General features: G+C 38.0%; 2 protein-coding genes across 7 annotated transcripts in view; both read right to left on the bottom strand.

The window, feature by feature from the left end:
• Window positions 1–268: 268 nt before the first annotated feature.
• On the bottom strand, window positions 269–21557 carry MCCC1 (methylcrotonyl-CoA carboxylase subunit 1). Of its 6 annotated transcripts, none has more exons than XM_065674484.1 (19): window positions 21452–21557; window positions 20235–20281; window positions 19121–19260; window positions 18602–18697; window positions 18315–18436; window positions 17139–17286; window positions 16478–16599; window positions 15411–15522; window positions 15010–15091; window positions 13824–13951; window positions 11957–12140; window positions 11349–11458; window positions 9769–9985; window positions 8636–8722; window positions 8011–8060; window positions 5604–5741; window positions 4164–4271; window positions 3038–3109; window positions 269–1507 (listed from the first exon to the last, which is right to left on the bottom strand). In XM_065674484.1, the coding sequence occupies exons 1-19, from the start codon at window positions 21508–21510 to the stop codon at window positions 1388–1390; spliced, it is 2142 nt and encodes a 713-aa protein (XP_065530556.1). In that variant the 5' UTR covers window positions 21511–21557; the 3' UTR covers window positions 269–1387. The 6 variants fall into 6 exon arrangements, 4 of the variants coding, with proteins under 4 accessions (XP_065530556.1, XP_065530557.1, XP_065530558.1 ...); XM_065674485.1 differs by lacking the exon at window positions 21452–21557 and adding an exon at window positions 20393–20460; XR_010611507.1 differs by lacking the exons at window positions 269–1507; window positions 3038–3109; window positions 4164–4271 and adding exons at window positions 6439–6619; window positions 7800–7867 and having other exon boundaries at window positions 5653–5741.
• A 1855-nt stretch (window positions 21558–23412) lies between these two features.
• LAMP3 (lysosomal associated membrane protein 3) overlaps window positions 23413–25400 on the bottom strand; it is a 33206-nt gene continuing 31218 nt past the window's right edge. The window contains exon 8 of the mRNA XM_065674473.1: window positions 23413–23579. The gene's annotated coding sequence lies outside the window, so the exon portion shown is untranslated. The remainder of the gene's footprint in view (window positions 23580–25400) is intronic.

Below are 25400 nucleotides of genomic sequence, written 5' to 3'. Positions count from 1 at the left end.
AAATAAATGCCAAGCTGCAGCATCTCTTCAGGACCGAGTTCACATTTCTATATGTAGATTCCATTTTTAGATAAAACAAGTCACTAAACTTACCTGCAGCGAAACCCATTACAACTGCCTGGATTACTGCCACCTAAATGTGATCTGCAGATTGTGGTCTATCTATCATCATATGATATCTGACAAACGGCTCCTTAAGACCCTCTCATGCATAAACATAAGCAACCAAGGAAAGAACAAAATGGAGAAAAATAAAAACAAAGCTAAGTTCAAAGTTAGGCTTAATTTTTATTTGGCAGTAAATAAAAAAATCACTGTGGCAATATTCTACATGATGATCACTCATTTTTTTTGTCAGATGGCCATTGGATTACAAGGCAAATTGAAAAGTATTACAGTATACTTTTAACATGTAGACCATCCAGAGACATTAGTTTTACAATTTTTGTCTGCATTGCAGGCACGACTACACAGTTACAGCATCAGATCAGAGAACTGCCTATGACATATATTGACTAAAAAAATGAGATTTCATGTAAGTATAAGGATCCATTTGCATAGATGTAACTACAAGTTTGGGATCACTGTAGCATCTGTGGGTGTTCCTTTCGGCAGTATCAATCATACTATTGTCTTAAATTAGTATATCAAAAGTTCATATGACAAGCAGAACTTAACTAAAAAGGTGAAAATATTTTATGTTTGAAGATAAAGTGATTTTTTTGAAAGCAAATGTTCCAACTGATTAGTGTAGCAAATGCTAATATGTACTTGAAAAATGCTTTGTATCAGATATTTCAAGGTATATTTTTGAAATGAAAAAATTTTCACTACTCATTGAGGTAAATAGGAAAAAAGATGCACCAAAACCAACTGAAGAGAGATACTGGGCTAAGGAACAATCCCAAATTCCCTATTCAGGCAAAAATGTAAGCCACAAACAGGAATTTTTCTAGAGAAATGGATTCATAAAAAAATTGTCACCTTTCAGATTTTCTTGAAATCAATGCTGTAACTTCACAGGCAAGAAAAAGCAGCTGTGAATGAAAAAATAGGCAGAAGACCCCTGCTGTGTGTAACTTACAATCCTAACTAACCTCTCCCATACTGTATGAGTTCCACATCTTCCAGTGTAATGCCTTTTCACAGGCAAACATAACCACTGAACAACAATCACATAGGTCCACAAGTTATATATATGATTACAGTACAGTGATATCCAAGTTTCAGTAAAGTCACCATAATTTACTGTCAAACTATGCAGGAAGTGCTGAGGAAACCAATTCCCCAATCTACTATACAAAACAGCTTGCTGAAAATATGAAGACATCTCCTCCTGAGAGAAAATCAGCAAAGTAGAAAAAATAAAATGCAGCTTCCTTGAACTTCATTTTGTTTCTGCCTCTTCATCCATGAATTCAACTAATGGAGCATGTCTGTTGGCCTGGGCACCTTCTTGGAAATTAACCTTTTTTACCACTCCTGCCTTTGGAGCCCTTATGGTATGCTGCATAGAAACAGATCAGTAGTGAACAAGCGGAGTACTTTGCACCTCACCCTCCAGCAAATGCTAGTATTTACTCTTTGGTGCAATTAAAGCAGAACACAATTACTTTATCTGACATGTATATTTATTTTAAATTTTTTTTGGTTGTTTGGTTGTTTTTTTTTTTTGAAAAAGGTTATCCTAGTCCTTTTTCAAGTTTTATTTTCTCATCAATATTTATTTTGATATTGATACTGAAGATTAAAATACTATATGTTGTTATATTTTGAAGCACGAACAGCTGAATGTTATTTACTTCTCTAGGATTCTGTTATTATAATAAATGCCAAGCAGAGGTAATTCAGTTTTAATCCAAAATGTTAATCATATGGCAGATTTGTTCCCTTAAGTGGTGTCTGCAGATTACTAAAGCTATTTTTGTTTGCTGGCCAGGAAAGGTCTTAATTAAACAGATATTTGGCTAAATCCAGATGAAATACAAATACAACTGCTAGTGACAGTAATGAAATAGTATGTTTACATACAATAACAAGTAGACCAATTTGGGGATTGGCATCAGGTTAGTTTTCCACTGAAGTTTTGTTTCTTGGTAGTTCTCTACATAGGGTTAGTCTAATATCAAATATTAAATATTAGATATTAAATCCTCACATCTAAGCAAGTATTAATTTAAATAACTGTTTATTCAATTTAGCATCTTTTATTTCAATAGCACTGAAAAAAAAGACAACTCAGATAATGTCTGTCTAAGGTATCATCTGGAGAGGCACAAAAATTTAGCACCCAACTGCAAATAATTTCAGGTGTAATTTTTTTTTAGTGCACAGTTATATTTCATGCCATTTTAGTGTCATTTATAAAAGGACATGGTAAGGAAAAGGCAATTTTTCTCAACAACATTAATTCTGCTACCACAAACTGAAATTTAAAATAAACTGATAGCTTAACCAAACCAGTACAGGCCACAAAAACTACAGTTCAAACAATCTGAGCTAGAGTCAAGCAATGTGACAACATACAATGGCCAAAATACTGGTCCACTGAATGTCACCTGGACAATTACAAAGTATCTTTAGTGTACTCTTGGTAAAACTTTATGTAAACAACAATAAAAATGTTATTAAAAAAAAGTCCTATGCATATTTACAAGGTCACTGTTAGCTAAATTTCTGTATAAAGTAGCTGCAGACATTACATATGCTTATATCTCAAACAGTGAGCAAGAGATACACCCAGATAATTTTCTGCTAGGAAAGTGAAAGGAGGGAAGGGGAGAGAAGGATTGAGAAAGCTAACCAAATGAACATTAAAACATCTGCAGAGTACCATGGATTATATAATCATCATTTGTTAATAACAGCAAATATAATCCTCTAAAATCTAGTCAGACAATGCTTGCTTTACAGCATATGAAGTGATACCAGCATCTGCAAGCTACTGCACCATACTTCAATAACACAACCAAAAATGACTAAATTATGACCAGAATTTTATTTTCTCAGTAATTAGAACCTTTTACATCTCACCTACCTCCATTTTCATAGCTATCATAACCATCAGAGGGTCTCCAGTCTGAACCTTATCCCCTGCTTTCACAAACACCTACAATTCCAGAGAAAATTGAGAAGAAATCATGCATATCTGTACCATTAAACATCATCAGCTGACTTTGCCTAGCACAGAGTGACTCTGGTTTTGCAAAATAGCCTGATATCTTTATTACTGTTGAGCTGGGTATCCAAGTTCTCTAGATAATACTCAAGGGAAGTCAGAAGCTATAGATACAGGTTCAGTAACAGCCAACAGTATGACCAGGAAGCACTTTATGTATCAAAGAAAAAACACTAAATAAGACAATGTACATTCCACCCTTCTTGGGTTTATAAGCTTCTATTTTGAGGGAGAAAGTGCAGAACCTTTTCCTGGAGTCCCTAAAGTCTTGAAAAGAAAATCCATATAGAAGATTGCAGAAGACACCTAGTTTTTCTACAGTAACCAATTTATATGTAAGAGATCCACGTTCAGTGTACATCCTCTGAAAGGGTTCATGCCTTTTTGTTGTTTATGCCTTTTTATCACTAACAGAATTCTTTCAATGGCTAAACTCTCCTGGAAATGTTTTTTTTCTGTTGAAACTTTGTCAATGTACAGAGAAATACACAAGACTTGCTAGGCTAAAGAAACAAAAACAAACAGAAGCAGCAAAACACATAGCCTAGCAAAAAAGGCATTTCTATTTCTTTTTTTTTCTTTTTTTTTTTTTTTTTGGCAAGTACATCTAGCATCTCACTCTTTTGGTTAGATATAATGGATCACACTGTAACACTGTAACCGAACAAAGCCTGTAACACTTCAGGGAACCTCACCTTAAAAAGAAATTGAGATGAAGAAGAAATAATTTAAGCAGTGGGGTTAGTTAAATATTCAGGTTTTCCAGAGCTCTAGAAAAAGAAGACTAGAAGCCTGAACAACTCTTGGGGCTGCTGAAAACTCAGAGTAAACAGGGCATTTTCCAATTGGAAGAAGTCACATAGCACTGACATTTCTGATCCCAATTCTTTCTTTCCTGGCAGTACAGAAGCAAACACCATTTCTGGAAGAGTAAACTTGTACATATATTGGAGAATTCATGTCCTACCCCTATTATTATAATTACCTTTTCAACTGTGCCTGTCATGGGTGCTACAGCACCACTTTGCATTCCCACTGAACTCACTGCAGATAAGTACTTGGGTACAGGAAGGCCAACTTGAGCACTACCTTCCTACAGAAATAAAATCAATGACATATGAGTTAACAACATAATACTACTAGTGCAATATGCTAACAAACAGGGAAAGAACAGATCCAGCTTCAGTGAAATGAGTCAACTGTTCAGGGTGGAAGAGGTTCAGAGCAGCAAAATCACTGTCAGTATGCTTACTACTTCACCAGTATCCACGTCCTCAAAAGCCATGGTGGCAGCTGCCAAGGATCAGCAAGGAAGGAACTACCCCTGGGAAAGCAAGGAAGGAACTACCCCCAGGAAAAAGAGGTTCCTCATGGATCTATGTACCAAACCCACATCTTCCCTATTCATGCAGCAACAGCACAGAAGGTTTTAGAAAATGTGCAAAGGCAGGTTGATGCAACAAGCCAGACATTGGCATCTTCACTGCCAAGCATTATCAACGAGTGTTTCACAATTTACAATAAAGTGGATTCAGCACAGAGTTTAGTGAGAAATTCTCACCGTTATTCAAAATTCTACCCAGAGTTTCCCAAAGACTCATTCTCCCACACATCCCGCCCATACCCTAAAACTCCTCTGATTTCTTCTAGATGCCCCCCATCCTAGACTCCACTCTGATACTATACAAGAACTGAGCTTTGCCATTCCAGCATGAATTATTTTGTCCTCATCACTGGAGTAGCAAAGTTCTCGATACAGTCTACTGGAAGTCTTAAGGAGTTCAGAGCTAGAGGTTAATTACTGAAATTAATACATAATTTACTTATTTATATTACATTTGTATTGAGTTACTTTAAGGGCCTGTCAGCATTTTAACTACAAATAAAAAGTTACAAGCCTGATAATGCAAATTGGGGCACCTCTTCTTTCAAATGACATTATTCATGCAATACAAATAAGGCTATGGTAACTCATAATTCAATTTTTTTAATATTAGCTGAAGTTACCCTTCCTCAGACCAATATAATCTTTTTTATTGTAACTTTAGAAATGTAACTGAAGTATCAGTTACAAGCACATCCAAATAATTATCCATTTGAAGTAACTGCTACTCTTCTCAAATCTAACAAACTTAGAAACTTAAACATTTTGATATTGTGCTTTCCCCTCCCAAACCATTATTTGCAATTCTCATTCAACTAATTACATTTTATCTTTCTAAATGTAATTTTCTTACTCACTGACCATAAGCAACTAACTTCTAACTACAGCTATAAACCCAACATGTATCAAAACATTATGGGCCAACATAATGTTTTGAACTTGAAGTTATGATTCTCTTTCACATTCTCTTGCAGCTTATATTATTCATTTACATGGATAAAGCTCTGAAATTTTATATTTGAAATAATAAAGGAACTTTACCGGAAAGAAGAGATAAATTGTGTTGTCCAAAATGACCAATTTGGACTTACACACTGTTCCATTTACTGAAGACCTCAAGTAAACCGAATCATCTTCATTGAAGATCTCTCCAGAAATCAAGAAAGTTTCATCTTGAATCTGAAAGTAAAATACTTTTATAAGGACAAAAAGCTAACCCTTCACGAACAATAAACCAAAAGCTAGTATTTGTAGTATACACTCGTAACGTGATTCTTCCTAGATTTTAAAGATTTGATTTTCAAATTCCAGAATTATCTTACATATCCTTTATTTTTCTGTTAACAGTCTGTATTCCATAACCCATGCAATCAGCTCCAAAGATTAGCTAACATGTTCTCTCATGACATTTTTTATCATAAACTATGCAATAGTTCAAATATGAATAGCATTCAAAATACAAAGGTATACTATCAGGAAAAACAACAACAGCAGAAATCAAAGTGGTTTGTTTAGCGATGATACCAGAACCCAATATTTTTAATTTGTCCTAGCATATTGACTTCTATCAGGCTGAAAAATGCATACTATTCAGCTGACATCATAAGATTACACAATGCTCTCCAAAAGATAGGCAACTTCCTCAGTCTTGGAAGCTTATAATACAGAAACTACAACATATTCAGTAAGCCTACAAAAGGAGTAGTGGAGAGCGGTAATGGAAACAGTGTCAATTAGAAACCAAATCTGCAAAAGAAATACCAAATGGAAAGGCTATTTATTTGTAGGCAACCTTTTCATCTACATCAATGGAAATTGCACCTCTGCCACAACTTCAGATACAAAGATAGTAAGAATATGAAGTTAAGTGCATTACATTTAACTGATACTTTTATTTCTAACATCACTGAGCAAAGACTCAAGAGACTTGCTGATCTTTCAGGATGTTACAAGTTGAGATAAAATTCAGTCTTCATTTATATAGTCCCACACTATTTTTCCACTGAATGAAGACTTTAACATGCATCAAAAGGATACTGTTGATCTGATATTGATCCCTGAGGAAAAAAAAAATAAGTTTGTTGATCAGCATCCTGAGCAGGGGCGCAAATCTGGGCAACACCTTGGTCAGCACTGTGAGGGCTTGTCAGTTCCATAGCCCAGCAACTTGCTCTAGTTGCTTGGTCCCCAGGCAGGTTTTATAGTCCTCCAAAGGCACTGTGCTCCTCATTATCAGCTCCCAATTCTGTTTCTCCATCCCTTATCTCCAGCTTCTCTCCATTTCCATCTCAACACCCATTCTCCTTTCTTCCCTGCGAGTCTACATTCTGAGCTGTTGCCCTTGCCCTTCCCCTCCCCAGAAGGCCTCACTTCATTTCACTTCCAGCCTCTTTTTACTTTTCACTGACATTACTTATGTAATGTGTAAAAGCTCTCCTGCATTACGTATGTAATCTCTAAAACTCAAAATCATGTGGGTATTACTTGAGGGATGTGGGTTATCTCATATCACTAGAAATTGGAATTTCCCAACATGTGGTTATACACCTGAAAGCACAATAATTTTCTCACTATTTTTCTGGTATGCTTTTCTCTATACAGTCTAAGCAGTTCATAAATACTACCTTATTCTCCTAATTCCCCTTTTCTGAATATTGGAAACAAGAAGCTGAACTACAGAGAGACTGCATTCTTAAACATACATTCATTCTGGGTGCCAAATATAAGAGAAAACCCATTTACCTCTAGGTGATGCAAGAAGGATATTCCACACTCAGCAAAACACAACCCCCATAAGCCACACAACCGGAGACTATCATACATGCACATACACAAATATCTATGTTTAAAGCATCTTAAGTGGTGTCCTATAGGATCTCTAATGACATAGAGAAAGAAGACAATTCTATGTGGCATCATTCAGTCATTTAACCAGATTTACTAGTCTCATTCCTTATCCTGTTTGGTAATCACTTTCCAATTTGCATCTTCAAAATAAAAAAAGTTATCTTATAGGTAATGCTCTAGAAAGCTTTTATTTATCCCTCAGGAGATCCATTTCATGCACAGAATAAAACAGTAGTCCCATGGAAAAAAAGCCTTTTTAAGTGCAGATTTAAACATAACTCTCAATGTTTTAGAAAGACAAATTTAAGGAAGAGGAAAACAAAGCCTGATCTTTAAACACTGGAAAACCAAATGCTTTTCTTAGCCTTATTTTCAGAAGTTTTTTAGTACCTCTTCCATGCCAATCCAGCATCTAGCAAAGATAATTTCAGGCCAAAATATTAGAACTGCAACACCAGCTGCAAGCAAACCAAGAACAGAGTCCTGTATCAGTAATTACCAAGGAACTTCAGTAATGGTTAATACCAAGAGAATTTTACAAGAAACTTTCTTCTTTTACCTAAGGAAATATCTGGGAAACAAATAAAATATGGACTTGTACCTGCATGTTGTATGATCCTTCTTGATTGTAAGTTACAGCTACTTCCACAGCTGTTCAAATAAAAGAAAAAAAAAAAAAAGGTGCATATGAGTAGATTTAATTATAGGATCTAGAGAATAACAACGTATACACAATATTTAGTGCATCTTTCTTGATAAAAAGAGAGACCTGCCAATACTAAGAACAAGTATTTTCAGATTAGCTTCATACACACTGAATTCTAGACAATTTGTTTTTCAAAGATGAACACCTGAAGCCATGCTCTGAAATCTGTATTAAGTTACCTGGACAGAAAGCAGGTTTTGATGGGAGAAAGTGCTGAGTACTTTCATACCAAAATGAAGTAAAAAAAAAAAAAAAAAAGTCAATGGCACTCATGCCTCAAAAATCTCAGCCTTATTCATTTAAATGATAAACATTAGTTGTGTTGGTTTAATTTGGTTTGATTTCCTCAAAAAATTTCCTCAAGTGGATTAAGCATTAAGTTCTGTGAATTCCCAGCTGAAACTGCTTAAAACTCATACTGCTTCTATTTGCTGTTGGTTAGCCTGAATTCTCAAGCACCAGTTGAAATAATTTTATCCATCAAGTACCTCCTCTCCCTCCACACATTTTATTAACTTACTGTTTTCCCCATCCAGCAGAGACAGCTTTCTAGTATGACATATATTTAGTCTCCTACCAGTGCTGGATGCAAACGGTGAGAATTTATCTAAAACACAAAATACATAGATATGTTACTTTAACTGTACTTTAGCAATTTACACCACAAAAATCATTATCCTACTATTTCTACCATCTTACTTATATATTTATATTGCACATTAAAGATTGAGGAACCACTGTAATAGTAACAGTCCCTCACTAAAGCTTGAACAATGAATAAACTGATGCTGTGTAACCTACAGAAAACATGACACTAACAGCACTTACTAAGAAGGATATTGACTGCTCTCCATGAAGAGATCCTTGAACAGGAAAGAAATATGGGAATTCAACTGCAACACAGCTGGTTCAGATTAACCTTTAGGTGAAGATTCCTACTGTAAGAGCAGCCAAACATGGCAGCAAATTGTCTGGGAAGATGGAGGTGTTTTTCAGGATGGATCAGATATATAGCTATCAGATATTGCTTGATTAGTTCATCATCTTTTAAAGCAAAGCAACAGTGTATGTGAATCTTTCCAATCCCACTCTCCCATGTTTCCAGCATAGTTAAAGTGGAGAAGAAAATTAACAAGGGTGTTGGCAGCATGTCTTAGATTTATATGAAGTCTTTTTTTAACAGCAATCACATGCCCAACTGGTATAGCCATTAACAGTGTCAGAACTCAAGAATGTCCAGTTCATTCAGTTAAACCCTATTGCCTCTCCCAGTTCTAGCAAGGCCAATTTTATCTCTGAAGACCTTCGGCCAACTGTAAGAATAACAGTGACAGATACTCACTGTTTATGCTTGTAAAGAACAAAGAGTACACAGTGACACTAATTATGCATACCAAGGTCTTTCAGATAGCGCCTATCTGAAGTGCTGTTGGAAGGAGTCAGTACATTACAGTGCTGATATATGCAATATCTGTCCCTTAACAAGAGTTATAGTTTGCTGTCTGGGTAAATATCTGACAGATGCTGGAATGCAGAATTTTGAGCAGCAAAAAGTAAGGCAAAAAAGGAGCACACAAATTAAATATTGCACATGAGCTCACAGCACTGTCTCATCCAGTCACAGGTAAAATAAAACAAAAGAATGATCCTTACCATCTGACTGATCTCTAAAAGCTTCGGTTAGCATTTTCTCTTTCAGTATGAGTCCTAGAGCTGCCTGACACATAACTTCATGTGGGGTTGCCTTTTTAGTGGGAAATAGTTCATGATGGTGTTGAGGAATGAAATTAGTGTGCACATTTCCAGCCTCAAACTGTGGGTGTCCTGACAGACTCAGTAAAAAATCAATATTAGTGCTTAATCCTACAATCTGTAAAGAAAAAGAAACATATTGCCAAATTGAACTGAAGTTACGAGTGAGTATATAGATTTCTAGTTAATTTATGAGTAGATGAAAGGTTGATCTTTCTTCAGATAGCACTAGCAAAATACAAAGTTTATCAATAAAACGTAATGAATTCAACTGGTCTGTTTTATTACCAATGAAAACATTGCTTTTAAAAAGAAAAACTAAAATTAAAAAAAAACCAATATGAATACTTTCTCAAAAGCACTATTTTTAAAATGCTACCTTTGTCCACTGTGAAGTCAAAGAAAGTTTTCCAGCAATGATAATGGGAGGTTATTCAAAGGACAAAAAAAACCACCCCCCCCCAAAACCCACCAAAATCCCACCCTACTGTTTCAGAAAATCATTCTCTGAATATTTAAAAGAAGATTACTAGTATGAAAAGCACCTCTTACTAAAAATGAGTTATAATAGTTTCAAATATTCCTTATTTGATCTTTAAAGAGTAAGAAATGGGAACAGCGACTTTTTATAAGTTTACTAGATACTATCCATTTCCTGTACTGCAAAATTACTATCCGACCAACAAGAAATTAGAAATGTTTTAGAGAAATCAGTGAAACTTGTAGCTGTATTGTGCTGTAATATTTATTGACAGAACTATTAAGAAAATTCAGGGGAGGGGAAACCCACAAAACACCCAATAGATCCCCCCCCCCCGCCATCTCTTTCACTTGCAGTAATCTTTTAGCTAAAACAATCGTGGGCCAAACATTTTCAGTACCTCAACCATGTTTGTTCTTCATTTAAAAGTACAAATTCTGCACAAATAATATTCAGTCTCACCTCAAGTCAAACCTCCCGAATTCCTCTTTTGAAAAGAGATACACACCTGTAGTTTTTATAGGGGAAAAAGGGACCACTTCTTAAAAAGAACTCCATATTTCTTTACCACATGTGTCATTTAAATCTTATGGGTTCTTATAACTTAGAAGTTACAAGCAAACATCATCTGACACAAATTCTACCTACAAATTCCTTTAGGTTTCAGAAAGGTCACACTGCAATTGAAAGTGTTGCTATTCAGCCTTACTCTTCTATAAAGTCCCAGCTGCGTCACCCAGCTGAAGATACCACAAACTTAAGAGAAATTTATGCTTAAAACCAGACTTCACAGTTATCTTTACTCCCTCCACCAATTGCAAATGAGATAAAAATACAGTTTCTCCAAGCAAATAATAAATCTTAACTGGTAGTGGCAAAGCAGGCTCCCTCTTAGAAACTACTTTTGGTTTACTGTAGTATTTTATCCATATTTTGTTTGCCTGATATCTTTACAAATTTGGTTCAATATCTAAAATCATACTGGGTTCCTTGTACTTACATTATATTGATGCAAACTGTATCGCAACCTTCTCAGTGCTGCTTGACGATCCTCAGCCCAAACAACTAGCTTTGCAATCATTGGATCATAATGAACAGAAACCTCATCACCTAAAATATATTTAAAATATACTGTAAGACTAACCCAAGTATTTCTGAAAGTTGGTAATGCATAGTACTGCACACCATACGGCATTAAACTCTGACATAATTGATGGCCACATTTCTGTGTCCTTAAAGATTATTAATCTTTAATGATGTGACCTGGCATTTCAATTCCAAGGACAACTTCAGTACAGACTTTTCAAGAGGTAACATTACTCAAATTCAGTTTTCACTGTTGCAGTCAGAATGCAGGATTGATAAATTGTGATGAGTATATAATCAGCATGATCCAATGGCCAATAATTTGGATACAGGTAAGTAAGTAAAGAGGTAAATAAAATATTCAGCTACTGACCAAAAGTAAATGGGCAACGACAAGGAAGAATAATTCTGTAGAGATTTGTCATTATAACAACACCCTGACAGACAAACTTATTTAGGCCAAAGAGGGAAATGCTGACAAAGAAAAGCTTTTGATGCAAAACATTTCTGCCTTGTTTTTACCTTGTCTGACTCCAGTTTCTATCCTGGTGAAACTATCTGGTGGTGGGGTGGATAAGTGCAACAATGGCCCAGCCCCTGGCATAAAGTCATTCTTAGGGTCTTCAGCATATATTCTAGCTTCAAATGCATGGCCCCGGAGCAGAATCTCTTCCTGCATTAGGGGAATCTTCTCTCCTGCTGCTACCTGAAAACAATAGGTTTTTTTCTTTAATGTGGGATCAATATTCTGGAGTGCCATGAATGCATAGAAAACACGTTCAAAATGCACAAGGAGAAAAAAGTGGTACACCATAAAAAGTTAATTCTGAAGTTACTTCTTGCTTTTGCCTGGGAGCCACCAATCAAAGGATTTCGAATTATTATTGTGTAATTTGACCTCCTAATATTTCACAGACCTAAAACACAACAGAAAAATAGTGGGGTTTTTTCCTACTAGTTACATCAAAAAATAATTAAATGTTTAAGTTAAAGCCTGGTCAACTAAGATAATATTTTATTAGAGAAAAATTGCTCCAAGAGCAGATGATAAAATGGATTACTGGCAGCCAGCACTACTGGCATACGCTGTTGATTCTTCTGTATACTGTCAGACTTGCACATTTCAGGGAATGCTTCTTTAAAGGGATTACTAACAATTTAAGACCCTTTAATGGGGCAAGAAACATCATTTTATTACTCAAAGGAATTCACATTACAAATACAAGAATACCACCAGTTTGAAAAACACCAGCAACACACCAGTTTGAAAAAACAGGGCTTTTAGGGACAAAATAAAAACAAGAAGTCTGCTGCAATTAAGCACAGAGAAGACTTTACCAGGAAGCTACACAGTTTTCATCTACATGGGAAAATAAAATTTCCTATTGAAAAAATAGCAACAATTTATCTTTTAAGCGTCAGGGGCTTTCCATACTCTGCCTTCTGCCACCAAACTATGGATTTCAGCATAGACAGCAGAATATAACTTAGTCTTCAAAGAAAAAGTAGCACTATATGGATTCACAAAAATAATCTCTCCAAGCACTGATAGACATTTTTCGTCTATTGACTCATTAAACCACATGCCAACAGCACTGTATCTTTCCACCTTATCTCTTTTTTCAAGTATTGTTTGATCCCTGTTCCAACTCAGCACTCAATGCTCAATTTCCATTCCCACATCAGGAAGCCAGAAGTTCCTCCTTTTTGCAAAAGCATTTGCCATTTTAGTTTTCTGCCTGGTTACACAGACACTCCCCTCCCTGCCACCTACTTAAGCTCAATGTGTGCTGCTGTCCTCACTTTTTGATTTATCTAACAAAAACTGTTTTTCATTTCCAGTTCCCTAAGGTCCAAAACTTCCTGTTATCATTTGAATGCATGAGTAATCCCTCTGCAAATTGGGTGCGTGAGGAAATAGCCTGCTTCCAGTCCACACAACTATACATTTATTCTAGAATGTGACTATACTGGTATAACACCAGACACATGTTTTTGTGAAGATTTTTTTTCTCCTACAGCCTGATCCAAGAATTTTTGGGCCAGAGATACACTTTAACTAGTTTCCAAAAAAATTCAGCATGGCAAGGGAAATACCAAAACCCTACTTCCTCCTGCTTTCTGCATTCTCTATAATCTCTTTAAATATAACTTTTTAAAATGCTTTTTCTTTACACAACTGGAAGAATTTGTTGGAATTCTGAGCATCTGTACAATGCTCTACAAATACAGTAATACAAGATGTTCCTTTAGAGCAAAGGAAACTCTACCCTATTAGCTGAATAAGAGATGTGGATCTGAAAACCTACCTGGTCTCTCACAGGCAATATCAAGGAGCGCTATTCACCAGATAAGAGGAATTCTACAGGTAAAATCAATTAACACTCACCCTAAGCTGCCATTCCACCAAGTCTGTTCCAGTGATCATCTCTGTAACTGGGTGCTCTACTTGCAGTCTGGTATTCATCTCCATGAAGTAAAAATTATGTTGGGGGTCCATAATAAATTCCACTGTTCCTGAAGTAATAAAAGGGTACTTTAAACCAAGACTTCTTCAGAACGGATACTTAACACACCTAATTTATGTCAGGACAAGACTATTATTTCAAAATTAGATACCATGAGTTTCATTAAATTCTACATAAATTATCTTAAAGGGTCACACAACTGAAATTTGAAAACAGAAGTGTTTCCTTGCACATTTTACACATCCTGTGCTTAACCGGTTCAAACTTAAAAAGAGGAAGTTCAGATTAGACACAAGGAAGAAGTTCTTTACTGTGAGGGTGGTGAGGCACTAGAACAGGTTGCCCAAAGCAGTGATAAATGCTCCATCCCTGGCAGTGTTCAAGGATGGATGGAGCCTTGGATGACATGGTCTAGGATAAGGCGCCCCTGCCCATGGCAGCGGGGTTGGAACTAGATGATCTTACAGGCCCTTCCTACCCTAACTTTTCTATGATTCTCTTCTACAATAAAAGATGCATTTCACTACGAGCTCTAAAAAGTGGATCAAAACTCTTTAAATTACTGTGTTTATGTATAAGACATGCAATTATTGGAAAAAAAAATAAAATAAAATTCCAAGGAAATAAGTGAGAAAAAGTCACAAATAATTTTAGCAGGCTATTTTTCACTTGGGAAATAGTGTGAACTTCACAGACAGTGAGCTGTTTTTCTCTTAAAGGCTTTACTGTTTGAATATAAAGTATTTTTCTTTGTTGTTGGAAAATGAGCATTATGAATGTTAGTAAGTTTGATCAGAGCAAGGTAAAAATAATTTTTCTTTCATCAGACAATCTAGCTGATTGAATTATCTGCTCTGAATTTTTTTTTCCTTCTGTTCTTCAGCTGGCATTAGTCTTGAGCTCAGACCAGGTGTGCAAATTTAAACATGTTAACTGCATCAAATTTAACCATGTGATTACTTCCTTAAACATCAAAAAAAAAAAAAAAATTAAAATTGGGGGATGTGTATCAGATTCCAAAACAAACAGATGCTATTTGCCTTGAGTCTTATAGTCTTACTAAGTTAAAAGCATACCTCCAGAGCAGCCATACCTTCACAGACTTACCTGCTCCCACATAATTAACTGCTTTAGCTGCTTTGACAGCAGCTTCTCCAAGTCTCTTTCGAACTTCAGCATTAATTCCTGGCTGTAAATAGTAATAATTATACAAAATGTTATAAATTATTGTGAATTTTGGTGATATTAAACCTACTATGCATGAACATTTTGCAATATTTAGTAACTGTAGCAAAATCCTTATCAGTGAAATCCTTATCAATGAAATCTACATATTTTTCCCCCAAGAATCGTTTTGCTAAAGTAATTTTTTCATTTAGAACATTTTCTGCAGCAAAATTGAAACAGGTACTGAGACTTAGAAATAAATTACTACCTGCTAAATACATTTCATGAGGGCTAGCAATTATTTTAAAAATATGTAGGTACTGTAAGAACTTTCTGCTCACCCCTGGTGCCTCTTCAATGATCTTCTGATGTCTCCTTTGCACACTGCAGTCTCTTTCAAACAAGTACACTGCATTGCCATGCTGGTCACCAAATACTTGGACTTCAACATGCCTATTCCATAATAATAAATGTTTCAGTGAATTTCAGTAAAGCCCCAATCCTGTGACCGACTTCACCTCAACAGACTTTGAACTTGTATATAGTCCTGTATACTTCAGTAGGACTTTATAGGTTTAAATGGCTGTCCTCAGATAACCAAAAATGTAGAAATGTGGCTCCTATTATGCAGGATTTCAATTGGTTTAGACTTCCTCAGTGTCCTAAATGAAAAAGAATTCTAAATGCCAGCTACTGCTGTGAAACACCAAAGGATAAACAAGCATCCTAGTTTTGGCTGGGATGGAGTTCATTTTCTTCCTACTAGCTGCTACAGTGCTGTGTTTTGTCTGTACTATGAGAGTAATCTTGATAACACACTGATGTTTTAGTTGTTGCTAAGCAGTGCTCACTTAAGTTGTTGCTAAGCCAAAGACTTTTCAATCTCTTGCCAAAGGGATATTCCACACCATAGATCATCATGCTCAGTATAAAAACTGGGGGGAGTTGGGTGGGAGCCTTTAATCACTGCTTAAGGACAGGCTGGACATTGGTGGTGAGCTATTGTATTGTATATCACTTGTGTTTCTTGATTTTATTCCTCTCTCACTCTCTCTGTCATTACTATTGTTATTACTGCTGCTATTATAATCATTTTCATAATATATTATATATTAAATTATATACATTACATAATATACAATAACATAGATTATGACATATACTATATAATATATAGTATATAATTATATATTATTAAATATATCATTACATTTTACTTTGTTTCATTTCAATTATTAAACTGTTCTTAACTCAACCCATGAGTTTTACCTTTTCCTGATTTTCCTCCCCATCTCACAGTGGGGGAACAAGCAGCTGTGTGGTACTTCTTTGCCATTTTGCTTTGTTTTTTCTTTTTTAACATGAGAAGAAATATGAGAGTGTTTATACTAAAACATCGATTTCTCACCTTGGATTATCTACAAATTTCTCAATCAGCATTGCATCATCATTGAAAGACTTCTTTGCTTCTCTCCTAGCTGATTCTAATTGGTCCAGAAACTCCTTTTCCGAGTGAGCAATTCTCATGCCCTAAAATACAGAAAAAAGCATACCTAAATGTCTAATAATCTGGTACACAATAAAAATCCTTGTTGTACACAAAGAGCAAGAAATTTCAGAGTAAAATCAGCTTTAGACAGGGAATTCACTATACATGGTGTCTTGACGTCAAATTCTTAAATGGTATTTCTAACCACTTCTTAGGCAACATTTAAAACTGTTAGCAAAAAAAAAAAAAGTCATAGAAACCATCAACGTAACAATTTAAAGTCATCTAATTTTACACAAATCCATCAAACAACTTTCTGCTTATGTGAATTACCAGAGATCCCCTGAAATAAACAAAACTCTTCCAATTCATACCAGCTACTTACGCTACTTACTTGTGCCTCACCACACAACAAAAGGAAGTGAGATTTTGTAGTGCTAGACTGGCTCTTAATAATAAATTTTAAGGAAAAGCAGTTTTCTATTTTCTTTGGTTTTAGATTTATTTTAGAATATTCTGTTACAGACACTGAGACATGATATAACTTTACACCATGTGATGAACAGATTAGTTTCTTTACCTTTCCTCCACCTCCACGAACAGCTTTAATCATTACTGGATATCCTATTCTTTTGGCATGTTCCTTTAGACACTCCTCTGATTGATCTTCTCCGTGATACCCTTCAACAACAGGAACGCCAGCAGCAGACATTATAGCTTTGGAAGTGCTTTGACAGAACAGTTTCATGTTTAGAATGATAATATTCTTCTTTTTCTTGCTTTAAGCTCCAAACCTGTCTATGTTTTCAGTGTTAATTCTCCTCACATAAGTAGTTCCACTGACCTCAACAGGACTACTTACACAAGTGGGTTACATACAACTGGATTGTAATTAATAAAATGCTTCAAATGTTTGATTGGTTGGGTTTTTTCATGCAAGCCCTCTACACAAAAGCATAGTCAATTTCAGGCTTATGCTTTTCTCCTATCTTTTGAGCCACATCATATAAGCCAAACCTAGCATTTTCAAATTACAACACTGTATCCTGCCAAAGCTATATTTAAAGTTGTACAAAGGCAAAACTCTTTTTAGGATACAGGCTGGATTCATACCAGACATAAAACACCTCAGCATAACAGCTCTGGCTTCCAATATGCATGCAAAGTTAGATAAATTACAGAGTTAATTTACCCTCACATTAGGAAGTGATAAAAAAATTAATTATCTAAAATTAGTATTACATAGTTCATGGGTTAGTAATCACTTTATTTCCATATTCTTGAGTTATGCTTCATACCCTGGAAACATTTCTTTAAGTAACTAAGAATAGGATCCTTTGTGATCAACAAAACTTATCACCCCATTTTAAATAAACCACACTAACCCCTGATAATATAGGTGTTTCTTTTCCACTGTTCTTTTGACCTGTATACAAACATCTGATCTGACTGCTGAACCCTTACCTATGTAACCTTGCAATGCCCCAATTCTGGAAAACTAGAGTCAGTTACATATTTAATTACCAAAATTTTAATTACTGAACAATCTTGACTGTTTCTAAGTCTATATGAATCTATAGATCTCACAGATCTATAGATCACCTATAAACCTAGAGATTATTCCTTTGAACAAAACCCCAAAAGACAACAAAACCTGACAGAATAAAACCATTACGGAGCAGCTGGTCATTCATTAACAAAATAAGCTTTGGCAAACTGTAAACTGCATAGTCAAGTAAAAAGCAGAAATAGATACCTCTTAATACCCATATCTCTGATAGCAGATGAAGGTGGACCTATGAAGATGATTCCTTCTCGCTTGCACAACTCTGCAAACTCTGTGTTTTCTGACAGAAAACCATAACCTGGATGAATAGCCTACAACAGAACAATGTTACCAGCCTATTTTTATGTTTACCTTAGAAAACCCTGAAACTTCCATAGAGTTTCACTAAGACAACACAAGATGGAAGCACCACAGGCAAAAATAAAGAACTAAAGGGCATGCTAGTAACAGAAGATTTGAGGTCATGATCTACTTGCCTGAGCTGCTGAGGCCTTGGCCACCTGCATTATTTTTTCTGAGGCCAAGTAACTCTGCTGTGAGGGTGCTGGACCAATGCAGTATGCTTCATCTGCCTGTTATAGAAAAAATACATTTAATACAGGCTGTTTAATAGATAATAAAAAGCAAATTTAACTGAATTTCTGAGTCAATTACATTGTTTATCAGATTGCTAGCATGCAACAGTTTACATCACTGCCTCTCTTCATACTCAACTGGGTGAAAGAGTTTTGACTCTTTTCCCAAAACCAAAGTCTGTTCTCTAACTTCCTGGATACTCCAGCATTAGAAAGCCAAACCTTAATGCATCTCCTGTAAAGATGTCAAGTGCTGAGACAGAGACCAGACAAAATATTCAATGATTCAAGAAAAACTTGGAAGTCACTCTACAGAGGTGAAAATAAACTGCATTAGCACATAAATCTACTTGCACATTGAACTTGTCAATGAGAAATAGTGTTGTTAATGAACATCAATCAAAAATGAATATACTTCACCATTGCTACGTGCATGGAATTTCTGTCTGCTTCACTATAAACTGCTACAGACTTCACACCCATTTTCTTTGCTGTTCGCATCACTCTGCATGCAATTTCTCCTCGGTTTGCAATAAGAATCTTCCCTATGTTGTGACCTCCTGTTTGAAAAGATGAAGCCATCTTAAAATTCAGATTTCTTTTTAATCATTTACACCATTTATGCATTTCTTCCAGTAATGAAAAAAACCATGCTTCACCAAAAACCATTTCCATGCTAGTCTTCAAGTTTTATCCTTAGAGTCTTTATGCAAAAGTATGTTTAATTCAACTTTTTTCCTTTATTTTTCTTTCTAGAACTAAGAAATATTTTCTAAAACTAAAACACTGAAACATAAAAGCTGACGCTTATGTTTTTATTGTGTACTTCCTGGACCAACTAGGAAACAATTAACACCTGTCCTCACTGGCTCCTCACCCCCTATAAGTAATTCACATTTCTTTGATGAGCACAGTCACAGCCACAGTCACAAACTAATAACAAGGCATGAAGGCTTTGGGGGTTGGCTTGTTTGTTGGTTTTGTTTGGGTTTTTTTTAAGTAGTGACTCACTAGCTTTTATGAAGTCTCATGACAGTTACAACGGTACAGAAATATGCACAGGCATAACTAAGTAGCTTAAAACTAACTAATATAATCAAAACATACCTCTGAATTCTGAAACATATCTTTATAGACAACGTGACAACAGGGTCAGTTTAAATCACTTTGCCATATACTTCTAACTTTCCTTCATATATTGTTGAAGTACCATTTTACTTAAAAACCTAATTCTCTCACACTTTACAACATTTGTATCAGAAAAGGACTCAGAGGAAAACACCATAAAAATAAATACTTTTCATTGAGTATACTTAAATATGGCAGACAAAATTATTCAAAATGTTGTTTGCACATTAAAGAATATTTCTGTTAGGTCAGCTACAGACTCCTGTTTTCAAAAGCTATACAAATATTTAATATTTATTTTTAAAGTGTACAGTTTTTCAACAACTAATGGTCTAAATCTAATTGTAAAACCACCCACATTACACAAGCAATTAAACCTAGTGGCTAAAGAAGTTCAACTTCATACCTATCGTTGAGGCACATTTCACAAATCTTTGTACTTGGTTCCATCGCCTGTAGAATTACAAATACACAGCAGTGTTAGAAAAGTGTATGAAGAACTGGCCACTGCTCTACTTTCATTTTCAGGTAAGAGAAGAACAGAATTATGATATAATTACTTACACAGTACACACTCAAGTTCAAGGAAGGTTTGTGCAAACTTCACTAGATCTCTCCTTAACTGCTTGCATTTAGACACAAGATAAATTATTCCCTTGCTTTCCTACCAGCATTCAAAGTCTCTTTTAGTGGACAGCGGTATTTATTAGAGATGGCAACTTGAAGTATTTGGGCAAGAAGACATGAACAACCACAACCTAAAAAAGCTTATATGGGAAATAGGAGTTGTTCGTACAGAGAAAAGCTGTAGAGATAAATAATGTTAAAGACAACAAGAAATAAAAGCTATGAAGAGCTATTTTGAAATTGAAAATAAACCCTCAACCAATTAATACTAAAGAAATGAGATTGTGAAAGCTTAAGTGTCTTGGAGAAACTGTAAATTCCTAGAACTGTTTTCATTTCACACATACATCAACTTTAGAATCTTGGATCAGGTCCAGCAATTCTTAAACAATATTAGACAAAAAGACACGAGGGGCCCTTGACATCACACAACCAAAGGCTCGGTTTCAATAACAAGCGAGGGAAGTTATGGCCCCTTATACACCGCTGTCGGAGTCACCAATTCCTATTGCACCGGCTTCCAGCGGGCGGAGGGTTGGCAACGAGCTTTCAAAGGCCGAACACCCTAGACAATTTCATGGAACCTGTACCAACTACTGACACTATGCTTGAAACCCTGGGTGGTTTCTTTGCTTTCTATCCACAGAGGAGCCCAGGGCACCAGCATCCCACGTACGCACACACCCGCCAGCAGCGGGGCAGGCGGCGGCTCAGCTCCCTCGCTCCTCCCAAGGCGCAGAGCCTCTCCTTCCCTCCCTCCGACAACCCAGCCCCAGGCTCGGCTTTGTGAAGCCTGCCTCCGCGCCAGGCCCAGCACCCGTCGCCGGCTCGCCCCCAGGGACCGTCCCTGCCCCTGCCTGCCAGCCCCCGTTAACAGCCTCCACGGACCGCGCCGCCCCAGCGGGGAAGGCCACCCCCGGGGAAAGGGCAGAGGAAGCGCCCACCGCCCCACAGGGGCCTTGCACGCCGTGCACCACATCCCCGCGTCGCACTCACTGACGCCGCAGAGCCCAAAGACAACAACTCCACCGCTTCACTGCCAGCAACAGCGCCATGTTGGTGGGCGCGAGGGCCGGCGGGACGGGGGTGTGTGCGCCAGGCCTGCCGCTAGTGGCTGCGCGGCAGGGGCGTGCTGAGGCGGGGCCCGGCGAGGAGCGGGGAGGGAAAGCGCGCAGGGCGGTGGGACGTGGCTAGGAGGGGAGGTTCGAGGGGGCCGGTGTGCTCCCTCCCGAGCGACCGGGGAAGGGGGTGTGTGAAACAGCTATCGGGGGGCAGGCCAGGGGAGGGCTGCCGGGGTTGCATGACACCGAGAAACTGGGCAATAAAACGGCAGATCGAGTAGAATTCATACAAATGTGAAATGATGCGCGCTGCAGGACTCCTGGCTTTATTTGTGGATGCCTTGGGCTCAGAGCTGAAGGTGTTCCCTCGGGAATGACATCCAGAGTGTCAATGGAGCAACAACATGAAACGTGAGGGTGGTTGGGAAGTTCACGGGGATCCTATGCCCAGGCCCAACTCCCCAGCACAGAAGTGTGTCCTCTAAAGGGAGGAGTGCATCCCAGCCTCTGGTGCGCACAAGCCTAGGCTAGGCTAGTCAGAGGAGAACACCCAGTGCTGTGGTGAGCACAAGGCAAGCAGGATAGGCTGGGCTGGGCTAAGGCTAGGCTGGGCTGGAGTAGGCTGGGCTAGGCTGGGCTGGATAGGCTGGCCTAGCCTAGGCCGGACTCGGCTGCATTGGGCTGGGCTGGGCTAGGCTAGGCTAGGCTGGGCTGGGCTGGGCTGGGATGGCTGGGCTGGGCTTGGCTTGGCTTGGCTTGGCTTGGCTTGGCTGGGCTTGGCTGGGCTGGGCTTGTCTGCATTGGGCTAGGCTAGGTGGAGGAGCACATCCAGCCCTGTGGTGAACACAAGGCAAGCAGGATAGTCTAGGGTAGGCTAGGCGGGTGTCCTGGGTTCAGCAGTAGCAGTCATTTTTTCTCCTTCTTAGTACCTGGTGCAGTGCTGTGTTTTTGACTTTTACCTGGGTACAGCGCTGATAACACCGATGGTTTTAGTTACTGCTCAGTAATGTTTACTCTGACCAGGGACTTTCTGAGCCTCATGCTCTGCCAGGGAGGAGGGGAAGCTGGGAGGAAGCAGAGACAGGACACCTGACCCAAACTAGCCAAAGAGGTATTCCATACCACAGCACGTCATGCCCAGGATGTAAACTAGGGGCAGTTACCCGGAAGGGCGAGTTCATTGCCAGGGTCGGGCTGGGTATTATTGCTCAGGAGGTGGTGAGCGGTTGTATTCTTTTCCCTTGTTATTTAATTTATTATTATCATTGGTGGTAGCAGTAGTGATTTGTGTTATACCTTAGTTACTGGACTATTCTTATCTCAAACTGTGGGAGTTACCCATCCATCTGGGAGCAGGGGAAGGAAAAGGGGGGAGTGAGGGAGCAAATGTGTGATTTATGTGTGAGCTTAAACCACGACAGCGGAGGAACACATCCAGCCCTGTGGTGAACACAAGGCAAGCAAGCTAGGCTCAGCTCAGCTAGGCTATGCTCAATTTGGCTAGGCTAGGCTAGACTAAGATTAGCTTCGCTAGGCTAGGCTTGGCTCAGCTTGGCTCACCTCTGCTAGGCTAGGCTAAGCTCGGCTAGGCTAAGCTCAGCTAGGCTAGGCTTGGTGCTAGGCTAGGCTAGGTGCTAGGCTAGGCTAGGCAAGGTGCTAGGCTATTCTAGGAGCTAGGCTAGGCAATTGGCGAGGATAGGCTGGAGTAGGATAGGCGCTAGGCTTGCTAGGCTAGGCACTAGACTTGGCTTGGCTAGGCTAGGCTAGGCTACTCGCTAGGCTATGCTAGGGTATTTTAGGTAGGTTAGTCTCGGCTAGGCAGAGGAGCATGCCCTGTAGTCTCGGCTAGGCGGAGGAGCACATCCAGCCCTGTGGTGAACACAAGGCAAGCAGGCTAGGCTAGGCTATGCTAGGCCAGGCCAGGCCACTTTTGCTCTTCAGGATTTGTAGGTTTATGGAACCAGCTGCTGCATGGTCTTGTACGCCTCCTGTCCTCCCAGGTGCATAGGGGAGCTGGGCCTGTGGTCTGCCATCATTGGGCTGCTGTTATTGTCCATTTTGACCTGGGTGTTGTAACAGAGCAAGATGAGGGCAAATCACCAAAGTCACCTTATTTCCTCAATCATGCCAATTTACTGAACTCAGGGTAACAATAACATTCAGGTGAACTGTGATACTGATTGACTACAATAAAGCGTTTTCAAAGTAGCATTTCCCATGACAATGTTTTTAATATTACTTATAGATAGAAAAACAAAACAAACCAAAACAAAAACCAGAACAAAAACCCCACAATCAAACAGCACTTAGTCAAAATAAGTATTTCTATTTGCTGTTTACAAACAGCAAAGCAACCATGCTTTTTCACAAAAGGAATACACATGCTATCAGTCATAAAAGTACTAGTATTTCACATGTCTATGTGTTTTCCATACTCTGAAGCATTAACACTATTTCTTACATACAGATCTTTGTTGGTATGGAGGTAATCTCTGTTTGTTCCACCTTTGCTTTTTTTGTGATTCGGCATGGTGATCTCTCACACCAGGACTCAGTGGCTGTAGTAGGTTAAACAGACACAGGATCAGCATGGGGATATAATATGGTCCTTTGAACCTGACTGCAAGAGGCTGTGGGCTCAGCACTTGCTCTAAAGATGAAATTTTGAAAACTGAATTATTAGGTGAAGTTTCCACTTTTCCATAATTCATTCCCTTCATTTTTCTTCAACATAATGTGTTGGCAGCGTAGACGCTACCTTCGTCTTTCAAAATTCAGATTTAAAAATACACTCAGCTTGTTTAATTTGTCTGTAAACGCAAGATGGCAGCATTTTACGTAGTTTGCCATTGAACATTGGGAAGAGCTACAGCTCTTTCACAATGCGTAAATCAGAGGTCATGGAAGAGTTTATGCTTTTGACAGTAGAGCTAATGGAAGTTGCAAACTCATTTATATTGCAAATCTGCTCTTGGTAAAGGCATGCTGCAAGCACGCCTTTTAGGGCTTGCAAAGTCAAGTGGGATCACCAGATTATATACACATATTGTTGAAAGTGCAGTGTAATAAAACTGAAATGCAGAAAGTAGTAATTTTCTCACTGCCACCAGCACTGTGATGAACCTAATGATGTATTGGTTAGGTTGGATTAGCAACATTTAAATTTTATTGTGGAAGCTTGTCTTGAAAGCTTCTTTAGGTTAATAATTTGAGTACTTTTCTCACTATTATTTTTTCCACGAGCAGGTTGTGAACATAATTTGTTTGAAATATGAATTAGTTTTCCTTGAAGAGATGAAGAAAAGGTCATCTCATGACTAAACTAACGAGGTTAAACATTGGCTGGACTCATGAATCATATTCTTCAGAAATTTCTGGGCTACAGGAAAGCCCCAGCAAAGCTGAGGTTCAGACCCAAGATCTGTGTCTCCAGTCTGCACAGATTTTCTGATTCAAACTGAACACTTCCCTTTTTCTCAACAGCTCTGTTTTTTCTTGTGCGTTTGTTTCTGCATGTGGGAAATGCCACCTACTCCTTTTTAAATTTTTGAAGAAAGAGTTAAATAAGAAACTGAGCCAATTAAATTACAATTTAATAAAACATTTGGGATCTAGCAACTTCTTAGGCAACAGGACTTGCAGAAAAAGGGAAATGAGGGGTTTGTGACATTTTGTGGCTAGCTGGGAAAGCCCAGGAGTATGAGCATTGCTGTGGCTGATAAACTTCAGACATATATACCCCTGCATTATTGGCATGCAATGGCCGCAGCCATGGATGTAAGAAAGAAAGGGTAGTCTCCAGGTGTCTTGTCGCCGTATTAGTGAAGGTTTACCTTCATAGAAATCTTTCTCTCCTCACCCTTGTTATCTTCCTCAAATTAACG

The sequence above is a fragment of the Lathamus discolor genome, chromosome 3, assembly GCF_037157495.1.
Source record: "Lathamus discolor isolate bLatDis1 chromosome 3, bLatDis1.hap1, whole genome shotgun sequence".
NCBI classification, from domain to species: domain Eukaryota; kingdom Metazoa; phylum Chordata; class Aves; order Psittaciformes; family Psittacidae; genus Lathamus; species Lathamus discolor.
Note: the sequence above shows the minus strand (reverse complement) of the source record. Positions and strands in the feature narration are given on the sequence as shown.